This window comes from Neopelma chrysocephalum, unplaced genomic scaffold, assembly GCF_003984885.1.
Source record: "Neopelma chrysocephalum unplaced genomic scaffold, ASM398488v2 Primary Assembly neopelma1_67, whole genome shotgun sequence".
Classification (NCBI taxonomy): Eukaryota; Metazoa; Chordata; class Aves; order Passeriformes; family Pipridae; genus Neopelma; species Neopelma chrysocephalum.
Genome location: NW_020897726.1, coordinates 1,324,341 through 1,349,301, shown reverse-complemented (window position 1 = coordinate 1,349,301; position 24,961 = coordinate 1,324,341). Strand labels below are relative to the sequence as shown.

General features: G+C 37.7%; 1 protein-coding gene across 3 annotated transcripts in view; it reads right to left on the bottom strand.

Moving 5' to 3' along the window:
• Positions 1-24,961, bottom strand: part of CDK14 (cyclin dependent kinase 14) — a 313,384-nt gene that overhangs the window by 105,943 nt on the left and 182,480 nt on the right. For all 3 annotated transcript variants that reach the window (XM_027684701.1, XM_027684704.1, XM_027684703.1), the window contains 2 exons: positions 24,286-24,406; positions 15,525-15,618 (listed from right to left, as the gene is read on the bottom strand). In XM_027684701.1, the coding sequence (XP_027540502.1) occupies positions 15,525-15,618; positions 24,286-24,406 (215 nt within the window). The remainder of the gene's footprint in view (positions 1-15,524; positions 15,619-24,285; positions 24,407-24,961) is intronic.

Genomic DNA, 24,961 nt, shown 5'->3' with positions numbered 1-24,961 from the left:
GGAAGTCAATGGGGACTGAAGAGTTCATAAAGATGCCTGTCTGCCTTCACAGAGCCAGGCTCTACCTACTCTCTCTGCATGATCTGGGAGCGACAGCTGGGAGGAGGAGGAGGAGAAACTGACAGGCATCACTGCAGACCCAGCACTGCAGACCATCAGGACAGATTAAATGAAATCCCCAGACTTACAAGAAAGCACTACGAGCTTTGACATGCCAGTGTCCTTAAATGCTCAGTCAGGGAAGAGTTTTGTTTATTCCAAAAAGTACCTACTAAACATTTTGACAGAGCTGTTTCCGTGATTCAATGGGATGACTTTTAGAAACTAATTCTGTCCATAATCCAAACTGAATTGGAGTGAGAGCAAAACCAGAGTATTTAATCTAAATTTCACAACAAGAAAAAAGCAAGTGTAAAACAACTTGTACAGGGCTATGACATCCTCTTCCTACAGGGAGTCAGCACATTTCATCATAAGGCCCTATTTTAGTAACTTACAACATTCATAAAGGTTCACATGGTGGAAGAAACTGTTTTTTTATTTAGTGATTCTTCCTAAAACATTTATGCAAATGAGATGAATTCCAAAAAAAGACAAGAAAACAGGATTTGGCAACTTATTTTGAAAACAGAGGGGCCTGTGCTGTAGAGACAGAATGTGAAATTAGCAGCAAAAGGGAAAAAAGGAAACTCCTGATGGAGATTGCACTTTCCCTCAAACCAGTGCAACCAGGCAGCAATATTGCCAAATCAAAAGTTAATTAAAAACTGATGTACACACTAAAAGGAGATACTGTTCAGCTCCAAAGTGAAAAGACGGCTCCTCTGTGAGGGATGCTTCATATTGAAGCGGCTAAAGAAGCAGAATAGAGAATCTGGTCCTTCAGCGCTCCCAGACACCTGTGCTGAGCAGTCTTTTTCCATTGACAAACAATCTCATAATCAGAATTAAAAAATTCTGACATTAAACTAGACTTAATGTCTCTGATATCTGCTTTGGAGCTGCAAAATCTATAAAAGACCTTAACAGGATGAAACTGACCCTGAATAAGAAGAGAAGAGAATTCGAAAGTTTTGTGGACCTCAAAGCTGTCGACCAGGAAAAGACTGGGAAGAAAATTAATGCAGAAGACTCAAGCTGACCTCAACAGATTTCTCTGCCCCTCCTCCAAGGAGAAAAGTTTGCTCTTCTGGCATTGAAAGAGCTTGTGAGCTTTCCAGTAAAGTTACACAGAGGGAATTATTTCACCAAGAGATTGGTGTTAATACATGCAAAGAAGCAGCTGCTGTCAATATCTATGCTGGAAGACCCCTTCCCTACATTTGGGAACAAACAGAATGGTTTTCTTTACTGCAAAAGAAGATAGCAATTTTCTGTTAAAAGGACTCCATGGCTCACAAGTCATGCTTGCTTACATATCTTTTAAAATCTGCTCTGATTTACTCTATACAGAAAGGTATATACTCTGCATTTCACATTTGCTATGCTGTTTATGTTGCAGAGCCCTCTCCTAAACATGCTCTTTAAAGATTTATTTCTAATTTTTTTACTTTTTTCATTAAACTGAAAAAAAAAAAAAGCCAAAACTCTGTGGGAAGCTTTTATGAAATGTACTTCCAGAAGCCCTGCTGCGCTGGCTCAGCAGCTGGCTCATTTGAATTCCAGGTATGCACTACACAGGATTTTCTTTTTTTGGAAACGCTGGCTTATCGGAAAAGCAATGCTGCCTTTGGATCATAAAGCTGGGTTTATGGTCTTTTTGAAGACCATAAAACTGGCTCAGTTAACACACATGAATTCCTACCTAGTATTGCAGTGTCCAGTCTCATTGGCACAAGCAAAGCTATGCCACTGCATCAGGATAATTAAGGGCTTAAAGCTGCCATTCAGCTGGAGAGCTTATTTAAATAATTATCAGACCATATTTATGTATCTTCCCATGAATCATCATAAAAATAATTGTTTCTTCACTACAGTGTCATTTAACTACAACTGTTTGAACAAACCAGAACATTTGGGATCACATCCATTCACCGTAATGATTATCCCTGCACCAGGACCTGACCCAATGGTTTTCACAGAAACCAACCAACATTTTCCCAGAACAAACCCCCATTCTGAAGCAGTGAAGTGCACACTGTCCTCTGATACTGGAAACCTTTTGTCTCTGGCCTGGTGCCCAGTCACAACACATTGGAGGAATGTGTGCCTTGTTATGACAACACAACAGAACTCACCATTCCTTATGCACAAGGAACAGCATATGCACTGCACAATAGAAGCTCATGACATGTGCTGCTTATGTGGTAGAAATATATCTGCACCAGAGAGGCAAGCTGTTGTGCTAAGGCAGATAAAATATTATAGCTGGGCTGACTGAGCTGCTTGAGCTCACTGTCTGGAAAAAAAAAAGGGTACTATCGTGAAAAATATTTTTTTCACCTGAAATAAACAGGGCAGGTAACATATACCAAGACACATATATGAAGCCTGATGCTCAGCATCACAGAACAGTATGACACTAGAATCTGATCAGATCATCCAGAAGTTTGCCAACTCCTTATTTTGCCAACTACAATCTTGATCTTGTAATAATCTCAATTTTGAATAGATTTGTGCAGCCACATCGAGCTCAGTGATGCAATGAGTATATTGTCAAGTTTTTTTATGCGACAATCTGCAGAAAATGAAGGCAGCCAGTCATACTGCCATTTGAAGAATGTGCAGGTCCAGGTGTTACAATGTTTCTGAAACAGTGGGGCATTAATAATGAGCTCCACTTCTGATGAGTATATGCAGTGGATATAATAGTACTCCTCTTGGATGTCTAAATATCCAGCTGATTCCTATATGGAACTTTACCAGAATTCCCAAATCAAATCTCTTTTAAAAATGTCTAACATTATCACTTAAAATCCACGTCAAGTGATACAGCTTCAGGTAATCTTCCTACAACAAAACATAGCATAATGCTTGGTTTATTCATTCCAAACAGCAGCATTTTGCTGCTACAAAAGTAAAAATTTTATACTATCTTTCTGAATCACAGGGACAGAGCAAGCAAGCACAATGAAAAATCAAAGCAGAGAAATATTTATTTTCTAAAATGGGGGAAATGTCAGCCTACATCTGATGGAGAGACACTGGCTATAAAAACAGCTGAGACATTTTAAGTGGGGTGTCAAACCACCATATGGGGTCAAGGCAGAATCCCAGGGAGTTACTCATTCTTATCCAGAGGCCAGTAAGATCCATGGGAAGACTGGCTTAACAGAACCTGTATCACTGCAGCAGAGTGAGCTAGCACTCCTCACTCCAGAGCACTTTAGAAATTTCCAGTGAATTCTTCACTGGAACATCTATCCATTTTCATGACACCTGCTTTGCCTATTTCCTTGCAAATCCATTAAGAGGGATGGGTTCATTGTCCAGACACCACGAGGTACATGCCCAACTGTTGAAATCAGAAGTGGGTTTTGAAAGAATAAGGAATGTCGAGATAGTAAAATTTTCGAAAATTGGAAACTGTGATTTAACCATTTATTTCTCATTTAGCAGCTGTGGCTTTAACAATCAGCAGGCAGGCGGCCTAAGAGTTTTCATTTTGCTTATTTAAATGAAGGTAAAAGCAGGTGTCACTTAACTGGAAGAGGGAGCAGCACTCCCAGCTTCAGTGAACCCACTCGTTTGCTTCGACATTAGTGCACTCAGTAACCTTGTCCATGACTTCTGAGCTCTCAAAAACACAATGCAGGAGGGATTAGGGTGTAGTCATCTCCTGTCTCCAATTAGAACTTTAAACCACATGCAGGGCAGCTGCAGTGGCAGGTCTTACTCTTGGCAGTGTTACTTTTGGGCAAAAGGGAACCATTTCACTGGAGCTGCTGGAACCAATCCTCTCTACTCAGTGAAGAAGGTAGCTATGAGACCTGGGCAGAATTTGGAGAACATACTGCTTACAGCTCCAAAAGGAATCGAGGGGGCTTGCATTGAAACAATCCACGATGAAGTGTGCATGAATGACAGCAAATTCTTGAAAGATTGGAGCTACTTCACACCTGCATATCATGGTCCATTTAAAAAAAAAAAACCAAAATAAAACAAACCAGAGGGGGAAATGGGTAACTAAATAAATAGGATATGCAAATAAAGAAAGGAAAATTTGCACAAACATACGACAATGAGCTTCAGTACCACTAGCAGTCAATAATGATAGAGAGGAAGAGAAAGACTGGAGTTACAATTTCTTATTCCCCACCCCTAATACACTAAGGTCTACAGAAACACGTGGCCTGAAATATTGATGACACAAAGGCTGAATAATGATGGGGCATCAGATACAAGAACAGTCAAATGACAACTTTAATTCTTTAACATGAGCAACTCAGCTATTACAAGGCAAATAATAACATTTCGGAGATAAATTTTAAAGATCTGACCACGTTAGAAGAAAGGGAGATGTTACACCAATGAAACATGGACAATCAACTACACCAGTTATCAGAGAGAAAAATCAACCTCTCAACACTGTAGGCACAGCTGATCTCTTGGACTATGTGAGGAATGCAGATGAGCAGCACAACGTTATTACTAAGCTAGTTAAAAGGCAACAAAAGAAACAAAACTATGAAAACATTAGCAAAAATAAGTGAAGAGATGACTTTAGTAAGAAACAGATGTTTCACTATCCTTAGTTTTCAGCAACAGTCACTGGTCTGACTATTGTTTTATGGAATAGGGTATTGCAGAGATTTCATGAAAAGACCCATTAAACAAACAAAAGAGGATTTTTCCCTGGCTACAGTTATTACCCTGCTTTGAACAGCTGAGCAGCTGATAAAGCAATATGATATCAGCAGGACCTCATCCCTACCCCTCCCTTTCCAGGAGGAAGAAGCAATACTAGCACACTCTAACAAGCTGGTTTAGCAGCATAGCAATGTCATTAACCAAATGTCTCATCAAGCCAGAGCAGATTATACCAAAATGCACAAGATCTCCCACATCCAAATTATTAAGGCCTCTTTTTAAGTAATTAGGGCAACATGTTGTATGGATGCACATCAAAATGAGACATGAAGGATACCTAAAGGATTGATAAAATCCCTGGCTGTTTTCCCTCTGATTTTCCTGAAGAGCCAGTTCAGCGATACAAAATTTATACAACTTTTGTTTCTCTTATGCAAAAAGCTCAATTGCCAGCTATTGTAAAACAATTACATTCACGATACTCAGGGGAAAAAAACCCACAAATATATGTTCTAAGATGAAAAAGAGTTATAATGCAAATAATGCCATTTTGAAAAAGAGAAGTAAATTCAAAATATTTTTAAATAACTGTAAAAGGAATTAAGCAGGCACTATTCTAAAACAATAAGTCCCTCTTTATGACAGAGTAAAGTTTAATCAAATTGAAATTTGACAAGGTCAACTGATTTCTCATCCATCAAAAGATACAGAAATTCAACCATAAAATATCAGTGTTTTTAAGTAGATGGCTAAAAATTTTCTTTGATTTCTCCTCATCAGGGCAAGCATTTCTTTTAGGAATTTACCTATGCTGTTCCACTCCATCACTGACAGGTTTGAGAGTTTGCACCACATTTGGACCATGTTCTGCCCTGAAAAAGCACTGTGAAGAATTCTCATTATGGTCTTACAATATATATTATTAGCTTTCTCTGACGTGCTCAGAAACAGACCTCAATTGCCAGAAATGCAGCTACACAGTGATATACATGCACATTATAAAGATAAACAGCGAACACAGGACATTTGTCTTCCCATAACTGACAGCAAGAGAATCCAGTTCTGCTTTGGCCTCCAAGTTATTTTAGATGGAGCACTCAGAAGACTGAGGAAGGAAGAAGTAAAGCACAAGAATAAAACATAATACTGCATATGTCAGAACCTGCTCCATTTATTTCACCCTGAAACTGCTGAGAATACCTGCTGCATTAGGATCCAAGTCAGGTAATTCTCCTATTTTCAAACTCTTATGAGGCCTCTTTTTTGACATTTTCTTATGAAGTAGAATACATTTCATTTCTATAGCCTTTTCGCATTCCTTTTCCTACTTTCTCATACTAATTTTGTCTAGTACTTTTCAAATCAGTTTGAAACTAACGCAGCTTCTTTTTCCTGTTGGCTAATTTTCTCTTAAAATGAAAAGCAACTTAGACAAGGTTATACAAATTTTTGAACATATGAAAATTAAATGCCTAAATTATTTAACCATAGCCATTTAATGAACTAGAAAAACAGCTGTTCTAATCAAGGTGTATTAATGTTTGCCCTTGAAAATTGAAGCCTGTTGAAATCACTAAGCCTATCTCAAAATTTACATTTAGTTATAGAAAGACACTGAGGATTAGCAGCTTGTGTAAATTGCAGTGATAGTTGAAGACAATCTTATGGCAAGTGCTCAGCACCTTGCCAAATTAATACGTAGTCTTAAGGCACTGATTATTGAAACACTGAAACAGGTATTAAAGTCTACCTTTATTCAAATTAGGCCGACTGCAAATGGTACCTCAGGCATGTGCATGGGCTGAAGGGGGTGTTTCCCCCAGACAATAGAAAAGGCTATTTACTTTTACCAGTTCTTAAGAGGGCAGCTATTCTTCTTGAAGTCTTTTAAGAAACATCTGTAGACAGGCAAGATGTATCAATCTTAGATTCTCATAACCCATCTCTAAAATCATCATCTAAAACTGCCTCACATTGATTTTTAGACATTTTCAGCCTTAAGGACGTTTCAACTTGAGCTACAGATTATAAACAACAATTTTGGCCGTCAAGATGCTTTTTAGAAAACCCATTTTTGGCATGCAATGTGAAATCAGACACAAGTAAAAGAAGAAAGGCAAAACAGAAGATTCAAGTGCATTAAATGTTGTTCCTTTATTTACAAAACAGAAAGCAATGAGACTATTTGATGCCTGATTGTTATCTTCCCTAGTAAATAAAGCCAGCATATCAGAGCAGGTTGATGAATGTACCTGTGTTTTTTTACAGTACAATATTATCTTGCACGATAAGTTTTTGGATAACAGACCAACATTTTTGTTTAAAATGGGCTTCAGCTGCTTTAGTAATATGCACAAATTGCTTGCAACTGCTTTTCTGTTCAGTGTCACCTGCATGCAAATATGTTTGCAATTACAGCTCCACAACACTTGTGGACATGACTTGCACAGAGAGGATTTTACATGGCAAATAAGTATATTTCTATGCTGTACAGGGCCAAGAAGTAAGATGCCTGCAAAGATGTGCATCAGTGTAAGTAAACAGAGCTACACTGGTTTACATCAATTACTGATTTACACCAGCTGAGTCTCAGCATATTTTTTTCAAGGTATTGGCTGTAACTACCTGCTCAAAGATGAGAGGCGAGTCTAGAAAAGAAACAATGCTTCTGTAGGGGGTTTCTGTGGCTGGGTTTTGGTAGTGGGGTGGGGAGGCTACAGGAGCGGCTTCTGTTAGAAGCTGCTAGAAGCTTCCCCTCCAGTGTCAGACGGCTCCAGGATGGGCTTCCTGCTGCTGGCCAAGGTCGAGCCAATCAGGAGTGATAGTAATGTCTCTGTGATAACATATTTAAGAACAGAAAGTTATCATGCAGTGAAAATTCCCGCCAGGGAAGAGCAGAATGAGAACATGTGAACAACAATGCAGACACCAAAGTCAGTGCAGAAGAGGGAGAGGAGGATCTCCACATGCTGGAGCTGAGGCCCCTGCAGCCCGTGGTGAAGGCCATGGTGGAGCAGGTGGATGCACGAAGGAGGCTGTGACCCCATGGGAGGCCCAAGATGGAGCAGGGTTCTGCCCGGGACCTGCAGCCCATGGAGAGGGAAGCCCACGCTGGAGCAGGTTTTTTCCTGGGAAGAATTTGTGGCCCCTGTGGGGGACCCACACAGGAGCAGCTCACTTGTGAAGGACTGCACCCCATGGAGGAGTGACCCATGGGACAGCAGTTTATGAGAAACTGTTGCCCAAGGGAGGCAACTCACGTTGGAGTGGTCTCCAGTGGGAGGGACCTCATGGGAAGCAGGGGAAGGACTCCTTTCTCTGATGAGCAGCAGAAACAGCTGACCATAACCCCCATTCCTTGCCCCCGTACCACTGGGGGGAGGAGGTAGAGTTTGGAAGGAAGGAAGGGTGGGAGGAAGGTGTTTTTAAGATTATTTTACTTCTCACTTTTTTGCTCTGATCCTGTCAGTAATAAATTTAATTAATATCCCCACTTTGAGTCTGTTTTGCCTGTGATGGTGATCAGTAAGTGATCTCTCTAGGCGCTTAACTCATGAATCCCTCACTGGTTTTTTTCTCTCCTCTGTCCAGTTGCAGAGGGGAGGGAAAGAGCGGCTTTAGTGGATACCTGGCATCCAGCTTCCTTACAATTATAGCTCTTTTCTCATGACAGATAGAAAAGAAATATTCCAATTCCAAAGTAAACCACAAAGCCATTGTTTTCCATTGAACCACGTCTTAATTTTTTTTCTTTTCCTGATAACCAATTACTCCTCATGTTTTGCACTACCAAGCTGACAATAAGCCAAGCTCTTCAATGCCAGCTCAGCCACGCTCAGGGTTTTGCTCAGAATTAGCAGGCTGGACATCTTGCAAGCAGATGACACCTATGTGCATCAGGTTGTGTGACTGATTGGCCTAAAATCCAGCCAGCCCTTGAAAGACAAAGATGGGGTTACATATTCATTAATTACTTCCTCTCCTCCTCTTCCCTCCTGCTACCAGCTGGTAGATCCCTTGGCAAGTGTCCATAAGACACTGGTCAGTATTTTTATGACTTTAAACATGGATGAATGGGAGGTTACATGTCCCCTTTCCCAAAAGAAACGTTAACAGAGTGCAGGATACATATGCCTTTTTTCCTGACACACGTAGGCAATATTCCTCCAGAAAATGTCCTACATTTTTACAAGATTGCTATTTTTAAATCCTAGGCCTAGTTTGTTTGCCCAGTACCATATGGGTTTAATGATATCAGGCAAAGAACACCACAGACTATTGCTACTCAGACATGGTGAGGATGGGAGTTCTTTATGAAAAGTGAACACAAATTAGCTCACATACCTTGATCCGTGTTATATGGGGAAAAGACCACCCATGCAGTGATATAGAAAACAATATAGTGCAGTAGGAGAGCAAAAATTGAGCTAAAACTCCTTAAAAAGAATTCTTAAAAAATTACCAAAATCCTTTACAAAGCATGAGCACATAGAAGATTTAGTTTGGTTTTTTCAAAGTTAATTTTAAAGGTTAATTTTGCTCATACTTTCCTAGTTTAGAATTACCTTCATTTGAAGTTTGGCATAAGACATAAAGCCCAGAAAGGAACCTTGTAAAAGCAGTATCAGTGCAAAACCTGCAGGCAACTACAGTAAAATACTGAACAAGCATCAACAACTTCAAAGAGAAGACCCATAGGTAGAGAAGCCTGTTATTTATTAAATTAATTTCAGTGGTGGTGAAGAGAAGTGAAATATTTTGCATATTGTTATTATAAAGCAAAGAAGAGGTAGATTTATTAGCAGGATTGCGCTTCTCTTATTCTACTTACATGCTGTGTTATAGAAGATAGAACTCAGCAGTCAGGTTTCTATTTAATTAGTTTCAAACAAACCCCTCATTTTCCTCATGAAATCATTGGTGGGAAGAAAATGGAAAGAGATGGGAAGAAAACACAAACTTTCCCCTCTAAGCAAGGACTATCCATATTACAAAGATGAAGACTCTCTCTCCAACCAGGTTCATCATCTTCACCATAGATGGCACCATAGATACCACGCCTACACAAAATAAAATTTTGGCTTGGGTCCAGCCTCACAAATACATCTGTTCCATCAGAGATGAATGAGCTGTTTTTCAGAGTCAAAGTATTTACTGAGTGACAGAAAAACTTTTTTTAAATAATGAAACAGAAATAAAAGAACAATAAATTTGATTAAGTACTTGATTACACAGAAAAACATTAAAACTCAATGGTTTAAAGTACTCCTCCCTTGGATTTAGCATTGCTAGCTTCCCAAAAGATGCAATTAATACAATGTACCAGAAAGCACGTTTTCTTTGGGTCTGTCATAAGCTTAAAAGCTCTTAAACAGTATTATTTCAGGACGTCAGTGACACGAAGCAAACCTCCAGATACAGAATAACAGGGAGAAAGCTCTGCAGCTTCACAAATCCCTGTTAACATCAGAGTCATGGACGAAACACTACTAGCCTGCATTACAATAAACAAGACGCTTTGGGCTTGTCATATTCCTGGATGTGTATACATATGTAAAAAAATAATATTGCTAGCCTTTTAAATCTTCAATAACAAAAGTAACACTTCCATTGCCAGTGAAAAAGAAAACGTCATTTTTTATAGCTATCTGAAATAGCAAACTTTGTGTCTTTGCTGAACAGTTCCGTGCAGAAAGCTCATGTTTCTGGTGTCCCCCTTTGGCATATCAGGCTGCTGGGCTCAACAAATGGATATTGTTCTCTTTTAATTACTTTTTAATACTGTGCGTTATGGTACCCAACAGAGCAATAGCATCCAATACCAGAAAGGAGTCCTCAGCTTGTTTGATAGACACCTCAGGAAAGACAGAAGCTTCTGGCTGCAAATTTCCACTCCTGCCGTGACATGTTACCTGCAGTGTGATGCTCCTGCGGTGTGCATGCTTCCCGGAATGATGTTTGCAGAGTTAATGCCCATTTACAGATAAAACAGCATCTAAATGCCATTGTCCTGCCTGTGCAGAGGTCTACAAAGTATCAGGAGAACTCTTTGTGCATTATTCTTGCAGTGAAATCTAATTTGCAGTGTAGTTGGCATCAAGACTAAAGTTCAGCCAACGCACTGAAGATTATTCCCTTATCGGCAAGGTGTCGGAGCCTGGGAGGAAAATTCACTTTGATCTATAGTGGTTCTCAGAAAGCTCACATAAAATGGAAAAGATAGAAATATCTCCCACTTAAAAAAAATCTCTGCAGAAGAAAAATTGAGCTAACATAAGAAATTCAACTCTGATCTACTTTGAATCTTTAAGAACAGCAAGTATAAAAACATATCCTTATATAAGAATGAGAGCTGTAACCAAGTTGCTACGTCCAGTGTGATTCAGCATAAGGCATTCACAGGCATACTGCAGGCTGCTCAGTGTAATCAGCTTTAACACTCAACTAATTCATGCTGATCATCACCAGATCCAAGGAGCTGTCAATTCTCCCCGGTACAGGGCTAACTTGAAGGCATTTGGTAAAGCTTTTACTTCTAGATATAATTAAATTTTATATTTACAGTGGCAGGTTCTCCTTGATCAGAAAACCTCAAAGTTTGCATATAGAGATATGTATGCTAAAAAATGATCAACAGAAATAAACTACTGATAAAGATTCCATATCAGAAGCCAAATGCTATTTCCCAATTTTGTGTAGTATTAATTTGATTCAACAGATTGCATCACATATTTTTCCTGTTCTCATGGTTTAACTGCTCAACGTGTACTTGATCATTGAAGCTTCATTCTTGTCTTGTGCACATATTACAAGACTAAACAGAAATGCTGAGACTACCGCATCACATTATCAGTCCATCAGACTTAGCACCTTGCAAAAAAACCTCAAGCTGCTTGTCTCAGAGAATGGCAAAGCAAAGAGTTTGCTGGAAATGATGATGGTACATCATTAGTATGATACTTAGAGGCAAAAGACTCATTAGCTCTTACAGGCTGTAATTACAACAACTAGCCACAGAACAAGAGGAAATGGCCTCAAGCTGTGCCAGGGGATTTTCAAGTTGGACATCAGGAAGAATTTCTTCACTGAAAGGGTTGTCAGGCTTTGAAACTGTTTGCCCAGGGAGGTGGTGGAATCACCATCCCTGGAAGTGTTCAGGAAACAACTGACATGGCATTTAATGCTATTGTTTAGATGACAAGGTGGTGTTCAGTCAAAGGGTGGACTCATTGATCTTGGAGGTCTTTTCCAATCTTTATGATTTTAAGATTTAATTTTATGTTTTTACACTTTACTCTCTCATTTTCTATAATGCATTTCTATCCAGAAAGTAACCTCAGTTTCCATATATAGGAAAAAAGCAGGAGCAAAGATGTAAAAGTACACTGATAAACCAAAATGTCTCTGCATTAAGGCATTTAATTCACCGCTAAACTTCATTGAAAAAGCAACCTACTTATATGTGTGATTCCCATTTTATTTGATAAGTATAGTTTTTTTAAAAGAGATTATCAACACTTTTTAAGTATAGGCGGAAAAAAGAATTCATATTATCAGATCCCAAATATGACAATAAAAACTTGCAGCCTGCTTATTCATTAACATCTCTAAGTGCTGGTCCCATTCTGAGAACAGATTCTGTATATAAACCTTTGCTATTTTATTGAGACCTATGGCTGTAATGGAACCTGAGAATGCTTATTATAAACAGCTGCTGTAACAGAAATAATCAGTGTATATTACCATTTAAAACCCCACAAATTGAAACAATAGAAGTCAGGAGAGACAAGCTTAAAGAGAAAAGTCCTTAAACAAAACTGAAAGATCAACGTCTGTTCTTAATGTATTATATACAATCACTTAATTAAGCCATTATGAAACATAAATAAACATCAGTCAGAATGAGGAAGAAACATATGTGGTATGCTGGGTTGCATCTACTTTTGCTATGTAGATATGTGAAGAAGGCCAGGGGCAGAGATACACAAAAACATTTAGAGACTCTCTCTGACTTCAACTTCATAATCGCTAAAACAGCATAGACACAATGGATTTTAATTTCATTTACATAATAATAGGCACTATACAATAGGAAATCAAACAGACATTTAAGATTTTTAAACTGTTATTCACATTAAATTTTATTCACTTTTCCTTGCTATTATTTCTTAGCATTTTGTGACTTTACTACTACAATACAACCACTTCCCTAAAAGCCTCAAGCTGTAACCTGACCTCTTACATACTATGGACATGTGGCTGTGACTAATAACAATTAGCAACAGATATGACACTGATTAATATACCTTTTGTTGCAAGTTGTGTATTTCAGAAGAACAAAAGGATTACTGGATTAGTGTGAAGGTGGACTGTACCTTATGCCACTTTCAGAAGACAACCCTCTGTTTTAAGAAAACCATCACTGGAGAATGTTGAAAACACGAACTATGGGAAGACTTTATGGAAAAGTCTTTTACTGGCTAATCTGTTTCTTTCCCAGCTGTGTAAGTACTCAGTGTGTGGGAGTTAATTGTATTAGTTATCTGGTAAAACGACCTGATTAATTTTGTACTTCAGTGCTATTAACTACCACACTATACTTGATTCATTGGGGAATTAATGAATTTAATCCTTCTGTTCAAATACAAAACCAAACAAGAATAATCCTTTGTTTTATAACTTTTAATAGATAACTTAAATTCTTAATGATGCTTAGAGTACATTAGGAAGGCACTCACTGAAACTATTTAGCTAAGGGTAACTAGACACTTCCATTAGAAAGCCTAATTAATTGGGATTTAAAAATTAACTCTGATTTGCAGTGGACCATAAAACTATCCAGTCCAAAATTTTATCTATTTGTTTGAAGGTTTGCAACAGATCAAATTAAAGAAACATTATCAACAAATTATCCCTTGTTATTTCAGCGCTGTTCTCAGTATTTGCAGCTGCAGTTTTAAAACAGAATTTTAAAAAATGGCAGGCCTCAAAACGCATCCTAGATTATATTTATCTTGGCATTTCAACACACAAATAATTGTGAGGATAGAGAAGAGAATGGAAATATACAAAAGGTTTACAAAAGTCTTACAAAAATAGGTTTACATGATATATCTATCACTATCACTTTTCTGCACTGTATCATACAATCTCATATAATACAGTGCAAAAAAAGGCCCTCTTGAAGGAAGAGATTTCTGCTGTTAGAAGCGCCCTTAATTTCCACAGCAAAAACAGTCACTGAGATTTTACCACAACAAATGAGATGAAGTCTGAAAGAGGAATTTATTAGTTACAAAATTTCACGTTCTATAAATAAGGAGAAAATTTCAGATCAATAAATGAGAAGCATAATAAGTTAAGATAGCAAAAGATGGAAACTGGCTCAGAAGTTGCTAAGCTTAAAATACAGAAGCTGGCAAACAAACAAAGCAATGAGACACGTCACAGGAACTTTTCAGAAGTGCTGCTCCCAGTCTATGTTGTAGCACAGCTATTTTTCCATAGCACAGAATTTTCAGGGTATTAGCCAAGAGGGCAGAATAACAGAAGATTTTACAGAAAATGAGTTCTTTTTATATCACAATCAAATAAGGTCTTGTTTTAGAGAAGTATTTTTTATGAGTCATTCATAAAAGCAGTTGCTAAATTCCCTGATGTCCCAACAAAAGAGATATAGTACAAGCAAGTTTGAGTAAAATGAAAATGTAAATTTTTTAAACAGATTATGAAATACTTTCTTTATCTCCCCGTGGGCCAAAAATGAATACCAAATAAATCCTCTGCACTTAAAATAAATGACTACTTACAAAATCACCTTTGAAAGCAACAGTATGATTCTTTTCTAAATTTGTAGTCAGAAGCAATCCAGAGATTACCATGTTGAGGGAAGACGCTGCTCTTGCAATACTTTCCCTGATGGCCACCCCACAGTACCAGGAGCCACTCTGGCTCATCTGGGTGAGAAGTGGCTTCCCTGAATAAACTTACTCCACAAGAGCAATGCTCCCAGGAGGCATGTAAATACAGACCTTCACCAGGGAGTCAAGAAAAGTTATTCCTGAGCCTTTTGTAAGGGAACTGCCAAACCCAGAGCACAATGGAAGAAAGAGCAAATAAAAATAAAACCCCAAGCAAACAAACAAAACCCAAAACCCACAACGCTGGGAAGAAAAATGTGTAAGTGATGACTATGGTTGAGACAAACTAGCTCTTCTTTCACTCCTAATGTGGATGTATTATCAGTGCCTATGAGCAACCCACATACCTTATGAATGGCCCAACCAGGGCCATTGACTACTGCAGAAGCAGTAGTCAAGGACTCCTGTTAAACTTTTACAGTGTAATTTCAGATTTCCTTTCTGGTTCTCACTTTGTCTCCTACCTTATTTTTCCTTCATATATCTGTCTCACAACAAACACTTTCCACTGACACTACAATATTAGTAGAATATTAATAAACCACCATCCAGAGTTGTTATTTCTGATAACTTGCAAAGTGAGGATGACAAATCAGCTGGATTTCCACTGCCTTACATTTAGAAAACTTTTTCCACAATTGCATAAAAACTTTTATTTTTAAAAAAAATATTGCTTGAAAAAAATTAGAAACTGAACTTTTAACACAAAATATGTCAAGTGAGCTTGTGGACTAGGCTTCTGATCCTTGGGTCTGTTCATAATTTAATTCCTGACACAAAGAAATATGCGAACATTTATGAATCAATAATTTGCTTCATTTCTTAGGCACATTACTTCAGCAATAAAGAACTCACCAGAAATATCCTTTCAAGTTGATCCTGAATGTCTTTCATTCCTGGAAAAGCAGCGACCCCTTGAATCATTTCTACAAAGATACAACCCACTCCCCTACAGAAGAAAAAAAAGAAGTATGCAATGTTAGAAAGATTTCTTATAGACCACATAGCTAGCAACAGCACTTGTGCATCCTTTACCAGCATTTAAATAATATATTTTCTTTTAATTGATGGCAGGCTGAAGGACAAACCTGCATTTAATAAAACCAGTGAATACAAATGAATACTTCTCAGGTGTTTGAAGGCAAGTGTAGAGGTAGCAGGAACCTGGTTCATAGGTGTTGAGACCAATAAAGGCACAGCTGTTGATCTCCATATTAGTGCTTCCCAGCAGCACAGTCATGCTCCCAAATTATTTCTGGAGATGTGTGAGAGTGGAGACAGGGACAGGACAATGGCATGGAAGCACACTGGAAGGGCTTGGCATAGGAGGAGAATCTGGAAAAAGGTGACTAAAAAGGAAAGGGGCATGTGGCTGCTCACGGTCACAGAACTAAGCTAAGCCCAAATGCTGATAACTTCAGGGATGGGCTTGCTTGGACTTTCTTCTCCCCTCTGCCAGCACAAACGAAAGCAGTTCAAAGCCCATAGCTCTGGAAGGCTGCTGACCCCATTCCCCACAAGCTCTGGCTGAGAGGTGCTGCAATGGGCTGAGAAGATACAGACTCCCTCCTCTCCCCGCCACGACAGTCATCTCCTTACAGCTCCTGTACTTGGTTTCTCACAAAAAGTACTTCGCACAAGTTTCCCTCATCCCACTGAGTTAAGTCAGTGGTAGAAGTACTGGGAAATCAGAGGGAAAAAATATCTGAGACACACTAACTAGAGCACAAAAGAATAGATTCTGTAACGTTGAGGAAAGCTTCTGTGACTCTAACTCAAATTCCAGATAACCTGTGAACTTCCTGCATCTCAAAAGGAAAACAAATTATAAACATTTGCATCTTTTCTGGATGAAAACAGCTCAAGAGTTTCTTGTTCCCTCAGTAAAAATAATCTTAAGAGAAAACATCCCTCTTAGCTACCAACATGATGAAGAATTTGATTATATACTTTAGCTTGTTCAATTACATTTTTCTGCATATATTTTTCTACAACTTCCATGTGCAAACACCTAGATATGCTGTACCATGTCTGTGTAAGCAACTACCCAAAACCCCTCTTCATTCAAAACAATAATGTGTTCAAACCCCCAAACTATATATCAAAATGAACTAAGAATTTGTAAAACTAACTATGGTACCACCTCCCCCTAAAATTGAGAATTGTGTTTCTGTAACAGAAAATTACAGTCATAACCTCTAACTTAACTTTGTTTTTAGAAGTAAATTATTTGGAATGTACTAATTACATACCTTTTCATTGCTTAGACATCATGATGATGGATTCAGAAAGCTGCATTTAATTTTAGGAATATGTGTACATATATTGGTGAGGAAGTGATTCTAGAAAAACTTAATGAAAACAAGTTGCATATTTTCGTTAAGGCTCGGGCTGAGCATTTACAGATGCCACTGAACTAAGATTATCAGCAGATTACCCATGCTTTACCCATTTCTGAAGGCTTTGACCAGTACCAACCAATGAAATAATTTTACATTCTAGGAAAATGAGAGTTGGTAGTCAAATTTCTTGAAGAAGAAAATTAAATATACATCACTATTTTCTAATTCTACATCCTCAAAGCAGAGCTATATTAAGTAAAGTTTCTCTTCAGGCATTGATAAGTAGAAGAAAACTTTGAAAAGCACAGTTATGGTCAAATTTTAGAATAAATTAGGTGTTTATAAAAGAGAGGTTTAAATTTATGTTCCATATGCTTCTGCTGGTTACCAAATGAACTGAATTGATTAAACTGCCATTTATCATTTAGTCTGGTTAGTGCTTCATTAGGCACAGATAGGCACAATATATCTTAGTCAAATACTTACAAACATGATCAGCATCTCAGGAAAGGAAAAATTCAAGATTTCAGCCAGCAGCCATTTATTCAAGATGAGCAATAAAACAATTGAATTTAGACTAAAGAAAAGAGGATTAGAGTTCTATTCTTGCAACCAGAAAACAGGCTTTTGATTAAACCAGTGTATCATTTGAGAGCATGTACAAATCTGCAGAGAATCTTCATCTAGCTGTTTGAACAGAAATGCTGTAAAGGCAGCAGTAAGATTTTGCCAAATTTTGTATTGTTTTACATTATTTATAAATTTTTCCACTTTTAGTGGTTCTGATACAAGTATGAGCCAAAAACCAAGTAAGAACTGCAAACAACACTGAAGAAAAATTTCCTGCTTGGAAAGAAGAATCCTATTATGTGTCTTGGACTCCTGTGCAACCTAGTACATCATTTAGTCCCAAGCTGAAATGAAAGGGTACTGCAGTTAAATAAACACCTAATACAAAAATCCAAAGGTTATTAAAATCATTCAGGAGAGAAACACAAACATTCAAGATTTGAGCTGGAAGACTGCTGTTCCCTTCAACCCACTTGAAAGTTAAACTTATCCTTGGTTTCAAGGGTTATGGTGTTTGGCACATTGATGAATAAGCCAACAGAATGGGAAGCTTAAATGAATAGAAACAAAAAATATAATAATAATAATAAAACAAAAAAAGTAGGACATTGAACTAGGAAATGGATAGGAAATACCCAGAAAGCAATTAGAGCACATGAAGGCTGCAAGATGGCTGGATGGCATTCTTGATGTCCCAGTGGTATCCATGAATTTCAGGCTCACAGTAAGTAGAAACTTGAGTCTATAGTAGGATCCCTGCATCGCAAACCATAAGTGCACACACTTTAAATGAGAAAAGAGATAGAGCATCTACAAGGCCTTGAAATTTTATCTTGTTTTTGCAGACCTCACAGACTTTTAAACAGGTTAGAGATATTTTTGAGCAAAGCAAAAACTATTTTCATGCCAGAAGAGCTGCTTTGTGAGGAAAAATTAGGAAAATGATGTCATTCTTGGCTACATGAAAACCCAAGGGACAGGGAGAACATGATGACTCTGTACTTAAAATTATGCAAAAGGAAGGACAGGGACAACTGATTGGGATTTTAATGGTTCCCAGAACTGTAGGTAGATCCAAGGTAGTATAACCAGAAATAGCAGAATGCCTTTAGGAAATAAAAATTTTAGGGTGAGTGATAGGGAAATACAATTAACAATTGTGCTATACCTCAGCCTCCCAATGGACTTGAAGCACAGTTACAGTTGTGTAAAACTAGACAAGCTGAAATACTTCAGAGTATTCTTCAGGAAACAGACTTGCATTAACAGACTTGCATTCCCATCTCTCGTTTTGATGATGCAAAAATTCTTAAAATATGAAATACAGGCTTTGATGTGCATCCATCTCCAAGGGTGTGTTATTTAGGTGTAATGTGTGCATACGCAGCATACAAAAACATTTTCATGCAGCACTTGAAAAATAATTTCTGACAAAAGAATATTACCCTAACATATTTCAGTGTATCCAGTTCAGATTTTGCTACTCTCTTTATAGGACTTCTGAGTTTGGATAAACAAGCCAAATGCTGCAAATTTGTTCATAGATCTTTCCAATGCAATGTCACAGGATAACCTTGCAAAGTAAAAGTGACAGCCATTTAATGTTGAAATGGGTGGTTTACTCTCTGATGACAAAAAGCATAACTAAACCCATTGAAGTATTGATAAGACCATATGTGGCCATACCATATAATATTGATCTTCTATTGTCCTGCTTAATTTCCTTGGACTCTGGCTGTCACATACAGAGTAAGAATTACTAGCACAGCTAAACGAGTTACTCTTGCATTTGAATTGACATAGTAAATGAGCCTGTAAAAATGAAGCTGAATGCCTCAGGAACCTGCTTTTATTTTTTTTTCCCCTGCACAGCTTTTATAATTCAAGAGGGTATTCCTTTAAAATTAACTTGCTTACTGGTGGGTTGGTTTTCTATGTTTGGCTTAAGAATTCACATTCCTGTCTCTGTGTAACAAAATCCTTATTGCTACAAGAATTTCCAGCCTATATGTAATTGAACACTGTAAAAAAGAAAAGCATAACAGCTCTGGTAAGGCATAATATATAAGAGATTATAAGGGTTGTTCCCTTCAGTTAATATTGTGATTTTTCTTGATGGAGCCATAAAAGAGACTACAGACACACTTCAAAATGAGGAGCTGTTTCCAACCCAAGTTTTAGTTTAAACTTAAATTGAGAATATAGAAACCCTGAATTCTTACTATATATGTTTTAAACTGTTGAACTTTCTGCCCTGAACATATCTGCCTTCTAGCAGGCACAGCACAGCTGATAACATTCAGCATGGCCTTCATGGTGAAGACCTATGCTGGATCTTCACATAATGTTTCTATCTGGTCATTAAACCTGCATTCCATGTACAGCATTTGGAAGGCATTTTATGAAAACCAAGTAACTGCTTTCAGCAATCCCCCTGGTGAGATTTCTGAAATTCAAAGGAACAGTCGAGTTTTCGTTCAAGTTTCACAAAGAACACAGAGTTAGTACTGTTGAATATATCAAAATTTAAAAAAAACAAAACCAACAAATAAAACACAAAGCCCACTCACACTCCCACTCAAAAACCAGCTGATTTATTTTTTTATGTAATTGTCACCAAGATATAGTACTGCAGCCTCTTCCATAAAACCCTAGTAATATACAACATGTTGGAAGGGTACAGAGACTTTTATGTTGTCTGATTTATTCAGAAAAAAAAATCATGTTCCTATATGATCCTGCTTATAAACAGAACTAAGGAAATCAATTTTGGGGGGCAGGAATGAAAAGCAAGGGACTTTTGTCTCCTTAGCTGACAAAAATCTGATTTAATTCTACAGTGGCACACTGTCAGAATACCCACAAATGCTGAATTTAGTTGGAATTTGTCTTTCATGACCACTCCTCTTTGATAACTGAAAAATAACATGTGATGGACGATACAGTCTGATATAAATACAGCAGCAATACGGCAAACAGATTGCAGTTCTCACATGAGAAGCAATGAGTGAATCAGAATTTCTCTTCCGTGATGACAAAGACCATTAAAATTTCTGCAGGAAGCAGATGCAATGAATGAAAACTGATTTACTTGAAAGCATGATAGCTCAAGGTATTTCTTTACAGTCACACTTGAAGTAATTGTAATTACAAGTGACTAGAGTGCTCATGTTCTTGCCTGTGTCACAGAGCTACCTAGAATTAAAAGTTCCAGAAATTTGTTTTGCATTGTAGCAATGCTCAGTTTCTATATTAAGAAATACTATGTTCATGAAGGATTGAAATCTACATGATCACTTTTTGCAAGAATTTTTCTGTTGAACTCACTTGTTCAGTAAAAGCAGAGTGCAAAACAACCTCAAGAAAATACTCCACGAACTTGAGCAACTTGAGATAGTTTCCTGTTGAACATGTTCTTTCTGGTTTTCTTTTTGCATCCAGATACCTTTATAAGGTACTTTCCTTACACACATGAAACATATTTCGAGCAGTGAAAAAGTAACAGTAAATCTGATGTTCCCAAAGGATAAAAGTAGGTTTCAGATAGGAACTGAAATGCTCTTCCCATAACTACAGACCCAGACAGTTTCCTCCCAAACAGCATTTCTATGAATTTGATCCTAGAGAATTTTCCAATCAAAAGTTAATTCAGCTTATACAACTTTTGAAGAGCTTACTGACAGTGAGAGAAGTTTAATTAACAATAGCTTGATAGTTATTGCCATATCACCTTAATACCATAATCCTACACATCAGCATTTCTTAGGAGTGGAAGTCACAACCCTGAAGAACATCGAGGGCTAAAGAGCTAATTTCCGTTATGCTCTTTTCTTTCTCAGGCCCCAAGAAGTATTTCTTCAGGGCATACTGGGACTACTGCTCTCAGATTTCTCCCACTGCAAACTGTTTACAGGAGAAACAGGATAAAGATGCCTTTGTAAGATCCCCTGTGTAAAAAACATAATTTGGTGCACCTGTGTCTACGACAAGATCCATTTTTATGTAATGAATATCTTAGTTATTGTTGCAGGTCGTCATTGGTCAAATATTCATGAAAGCAAGCACGGAATTACAGTAAGCACTCAAATCCACATTCATAGCAGCCTATGTGTGAAAAGCAGTGTGTTCTCAAAAAACACAATTTATTTTTCTAATAATATGATAGAAAAATTCCGTATGAAGAGGTTTCCCTGAACTAAGATCAGATTTGAAATCGTGTATAAAAACCAATGTTACAAAGTTACATAACAGTGACTTAAGAAGCACTTTTGTAACGTTTGACAGGCCTAAATTTAATTTATTTCTTCTGCAGCAATAAACATAGCTGATGTTAGTTTATAAAAATGAATTTAAAATATATCCCAGCCCATAACTGCTTAGGTTACCTGTACTGTGACTAAGAGTGTATTTTTTTAAAAAAGTGAAACAACAGGATATGCAAAAAAATTGCCAGCTGTTAGCAAACACAGTTTAAAGCCAGCTGCACTTCAAAATAAAATATCCCTAGTGACTTCTTGATGTAAGCAACCCAGATGTAGCAGCAGCACATGCATTACCAGAATCAAATGGATATAATAACCTGTTTAAATTGCTTCATTTACTAATACTATACTCTTCCTGTAAGGAACAAATAGAATAGGTTCATTTGGGGATTTTTTTCCCTATGTTTCTGTGTTACTTATGTATGGGTTTTAGTAATCCGTAAACCCTTTATGTGTTGAAGCCTATTTTCCTTGCATTGACTTTCAAAGGACTGTAAAATTCAAGGATTAGGGCAAGTTACACCAGAGGCAATGCAAAGCCATTTTCCTAGCTACTAGTAAGTCCTCATCAAGAGGGAAAAAAAAAAAAAAAGCAAGCTATATCAAAGGTTATCACAACTCTTTGATGCAGTCATGGGTAGTATAATACAGTCACATAATGCTGCTGTATCAAACGCTGTCAGCAGTAAATCACAAAGCCCACCATTGATTTCCATCAGCAGCCTGACACCACTAATGCATGTACGTCTTCATTAATATTATTTTATTGCCAGTGGCTATTTAAAAAAAAAAGAATGCAGGAGAATGTAACATTGCATGTGGATCATTAGCTTTTAGTTACTATTCTAATTCTCTACACCAGCAAATGAAGTGTAAAAATAGCCTGCAGCCTCTGCCACCTGCTTCCCAGCCACTGTCCAGGGGTTAATATTTGGACTCTTTCTTCATGCAGCTGGTCTTCTACTCAGTGGGAGCCCCACTTTCTGTTCCTGGGGAACAACCATGAAATGTTATTTATCATGGCTATAGCAAAGGCCCTATGTCTTTTTTTTTCTCTAAATAGAGGAAACAGCTGTGCTTTCTACCTCAGCATTATTTAAATATTTAGTGAAGTGGCTTCCTAGTTTAGTCATCATGTAGATCATCAATAACGACACAGGAGTGCATACACTATCTGCCATAAGGACATAATGCCAGTAATTGCATAAAAATGCTAATGCTACAAACACACTTTTCATAACAAATTACCAGATTATCTTGGAATCTGATGGTGGGCAGGTTTCTCTGTGTCTCCCTTCCTCCCACTCTGGGAAGCCACCAAGTGGTTTTAATGTAATTATGGCTCAGCTATGTACAACCATTGTGTAAGTACAGCCCCAAGCCTGTCTGTGCTCCAGCAGAGCTCACTATTGAATGTGCCAAGTAAGCATAAGTGACCTTAACATGCAGCTACACCTCTCACAATCAAACTGGAAGTGCTGTCTCAGATAACTCAGAAAAGCATAGAAGTAAAAACCTAAACCTCTTCTGTCAAATACAGTACACATTTGCCCTAATCTGATTTCTGATGTGGCAGTAGCTGAGCCTCTACACAAATTGCTGCCATGTGAAAGAAACTGTATTGCTGGGGCTTTTTTCCTAAGCTTTTCATAGTTCTTCAGTTTGCACAGGGCAGCAAAAATATTGTAAGAGCCACAAATCAAGTACAAGAGGAATGGGACATCATTCTTCATTTGAAACCAAACAAACCACCTCTGTCCCTGAGTACCTGGATCTTTTTTAGGCCTATATGAAAAGCTCCGTGCAAGAGGACATCATTTATGAATATCACAGAAGATGTAATTATTGTGTTCTTCCCCAATATTCTTGTGTCGTTTTCTCAGGAAAAAAAATAATAATCTGGATTGCTGAAGTACAATTTTGAGTCCTTCCTCAATCAAACTGCCAATCCTCAAATCAAACTGCCCTTCCAAACCTGCAAGTCTGAATAAAATCTGTAGCTTTGTAAAAAAGCTATTCAGGGATGTGTCACACTGATTTACTGCTAACAAATACAGTAGATTAAGAACTGAGGCTATATGGTCACATACAGAGAATTCAGGTTTTCTCCTTGCTATGGGAGGCCATGGTGAAAGTTTATCTTCTGCAAAACAAGTGTCATATCACATGAAAATACTGCACTAAGACTACAAAAGTCAAGCAATAACTCAGTCTCTTGCAAAGCACCAATAGGTCTTCTAGTGCCGTGTCAACAGCAGGTACCAGCTGCGAATCTGTGGGGTGGCAGGAGAGGATTCCTTTAGGGAGATGCTGGGTGAACCACATGTATTACTACACACATGTTTTTTAACCTCTATCACTAATCTCCCTACATATTTACTTTACATGCCCAAAAAACCCAAGAGCTAAAGCATCTACATCATCATCATCATCTACACTTACCACATGTCAAGGCAGGTGGAATATTCTGTTGATCCCAGAAGGACATCTGGAGGCCTGTACCATAGGGTTACCACTTCATTAGAATATGTATGACTGGGAACTGATTTAGCTCTTGCAAGACCTGTGGGGTAAACACAAATAAATAAATGTAAACAAAACAAAGAAAGAGTTTGCTGTATAGTTACAATCCTAAAAGGATATATGAGCACACGCAATATGACGACATGTTGCAAGCGTACTTTTCTTCTACTACTGGAGTAAGTTACTTAATGAACAAACATGGTAGCATCTATCATTTGGTACCTGGCTAAACAGAGCTATGAATATTATGAAGGGACAATAAAATATGCTTTTCATAATGACAACCACAGGTCCAGGAGAGATGCAAAGATACATGGTGGTATACCTAAGCAAATAAGCAGGTATACCTAGACAAATAAACAAGGATTTTAATTGTCATTAACTGCTCATCCTCAGGCATTGATATCCTTTGATTTCAGAGTTTTTTAGAAAAAGGAATTTATAAGGAAACTCCCATACAAATGATGCAACAGAGGAGATTTGGCTTTTTAGGGAATCCTAAGGAAACCTTCCACAGCTTACACTGCAAACCCTAGCTTGCTTATTCAAGTTTATGTTTGAAAGCTGTAGACACACTTACACATTACCATTCAAA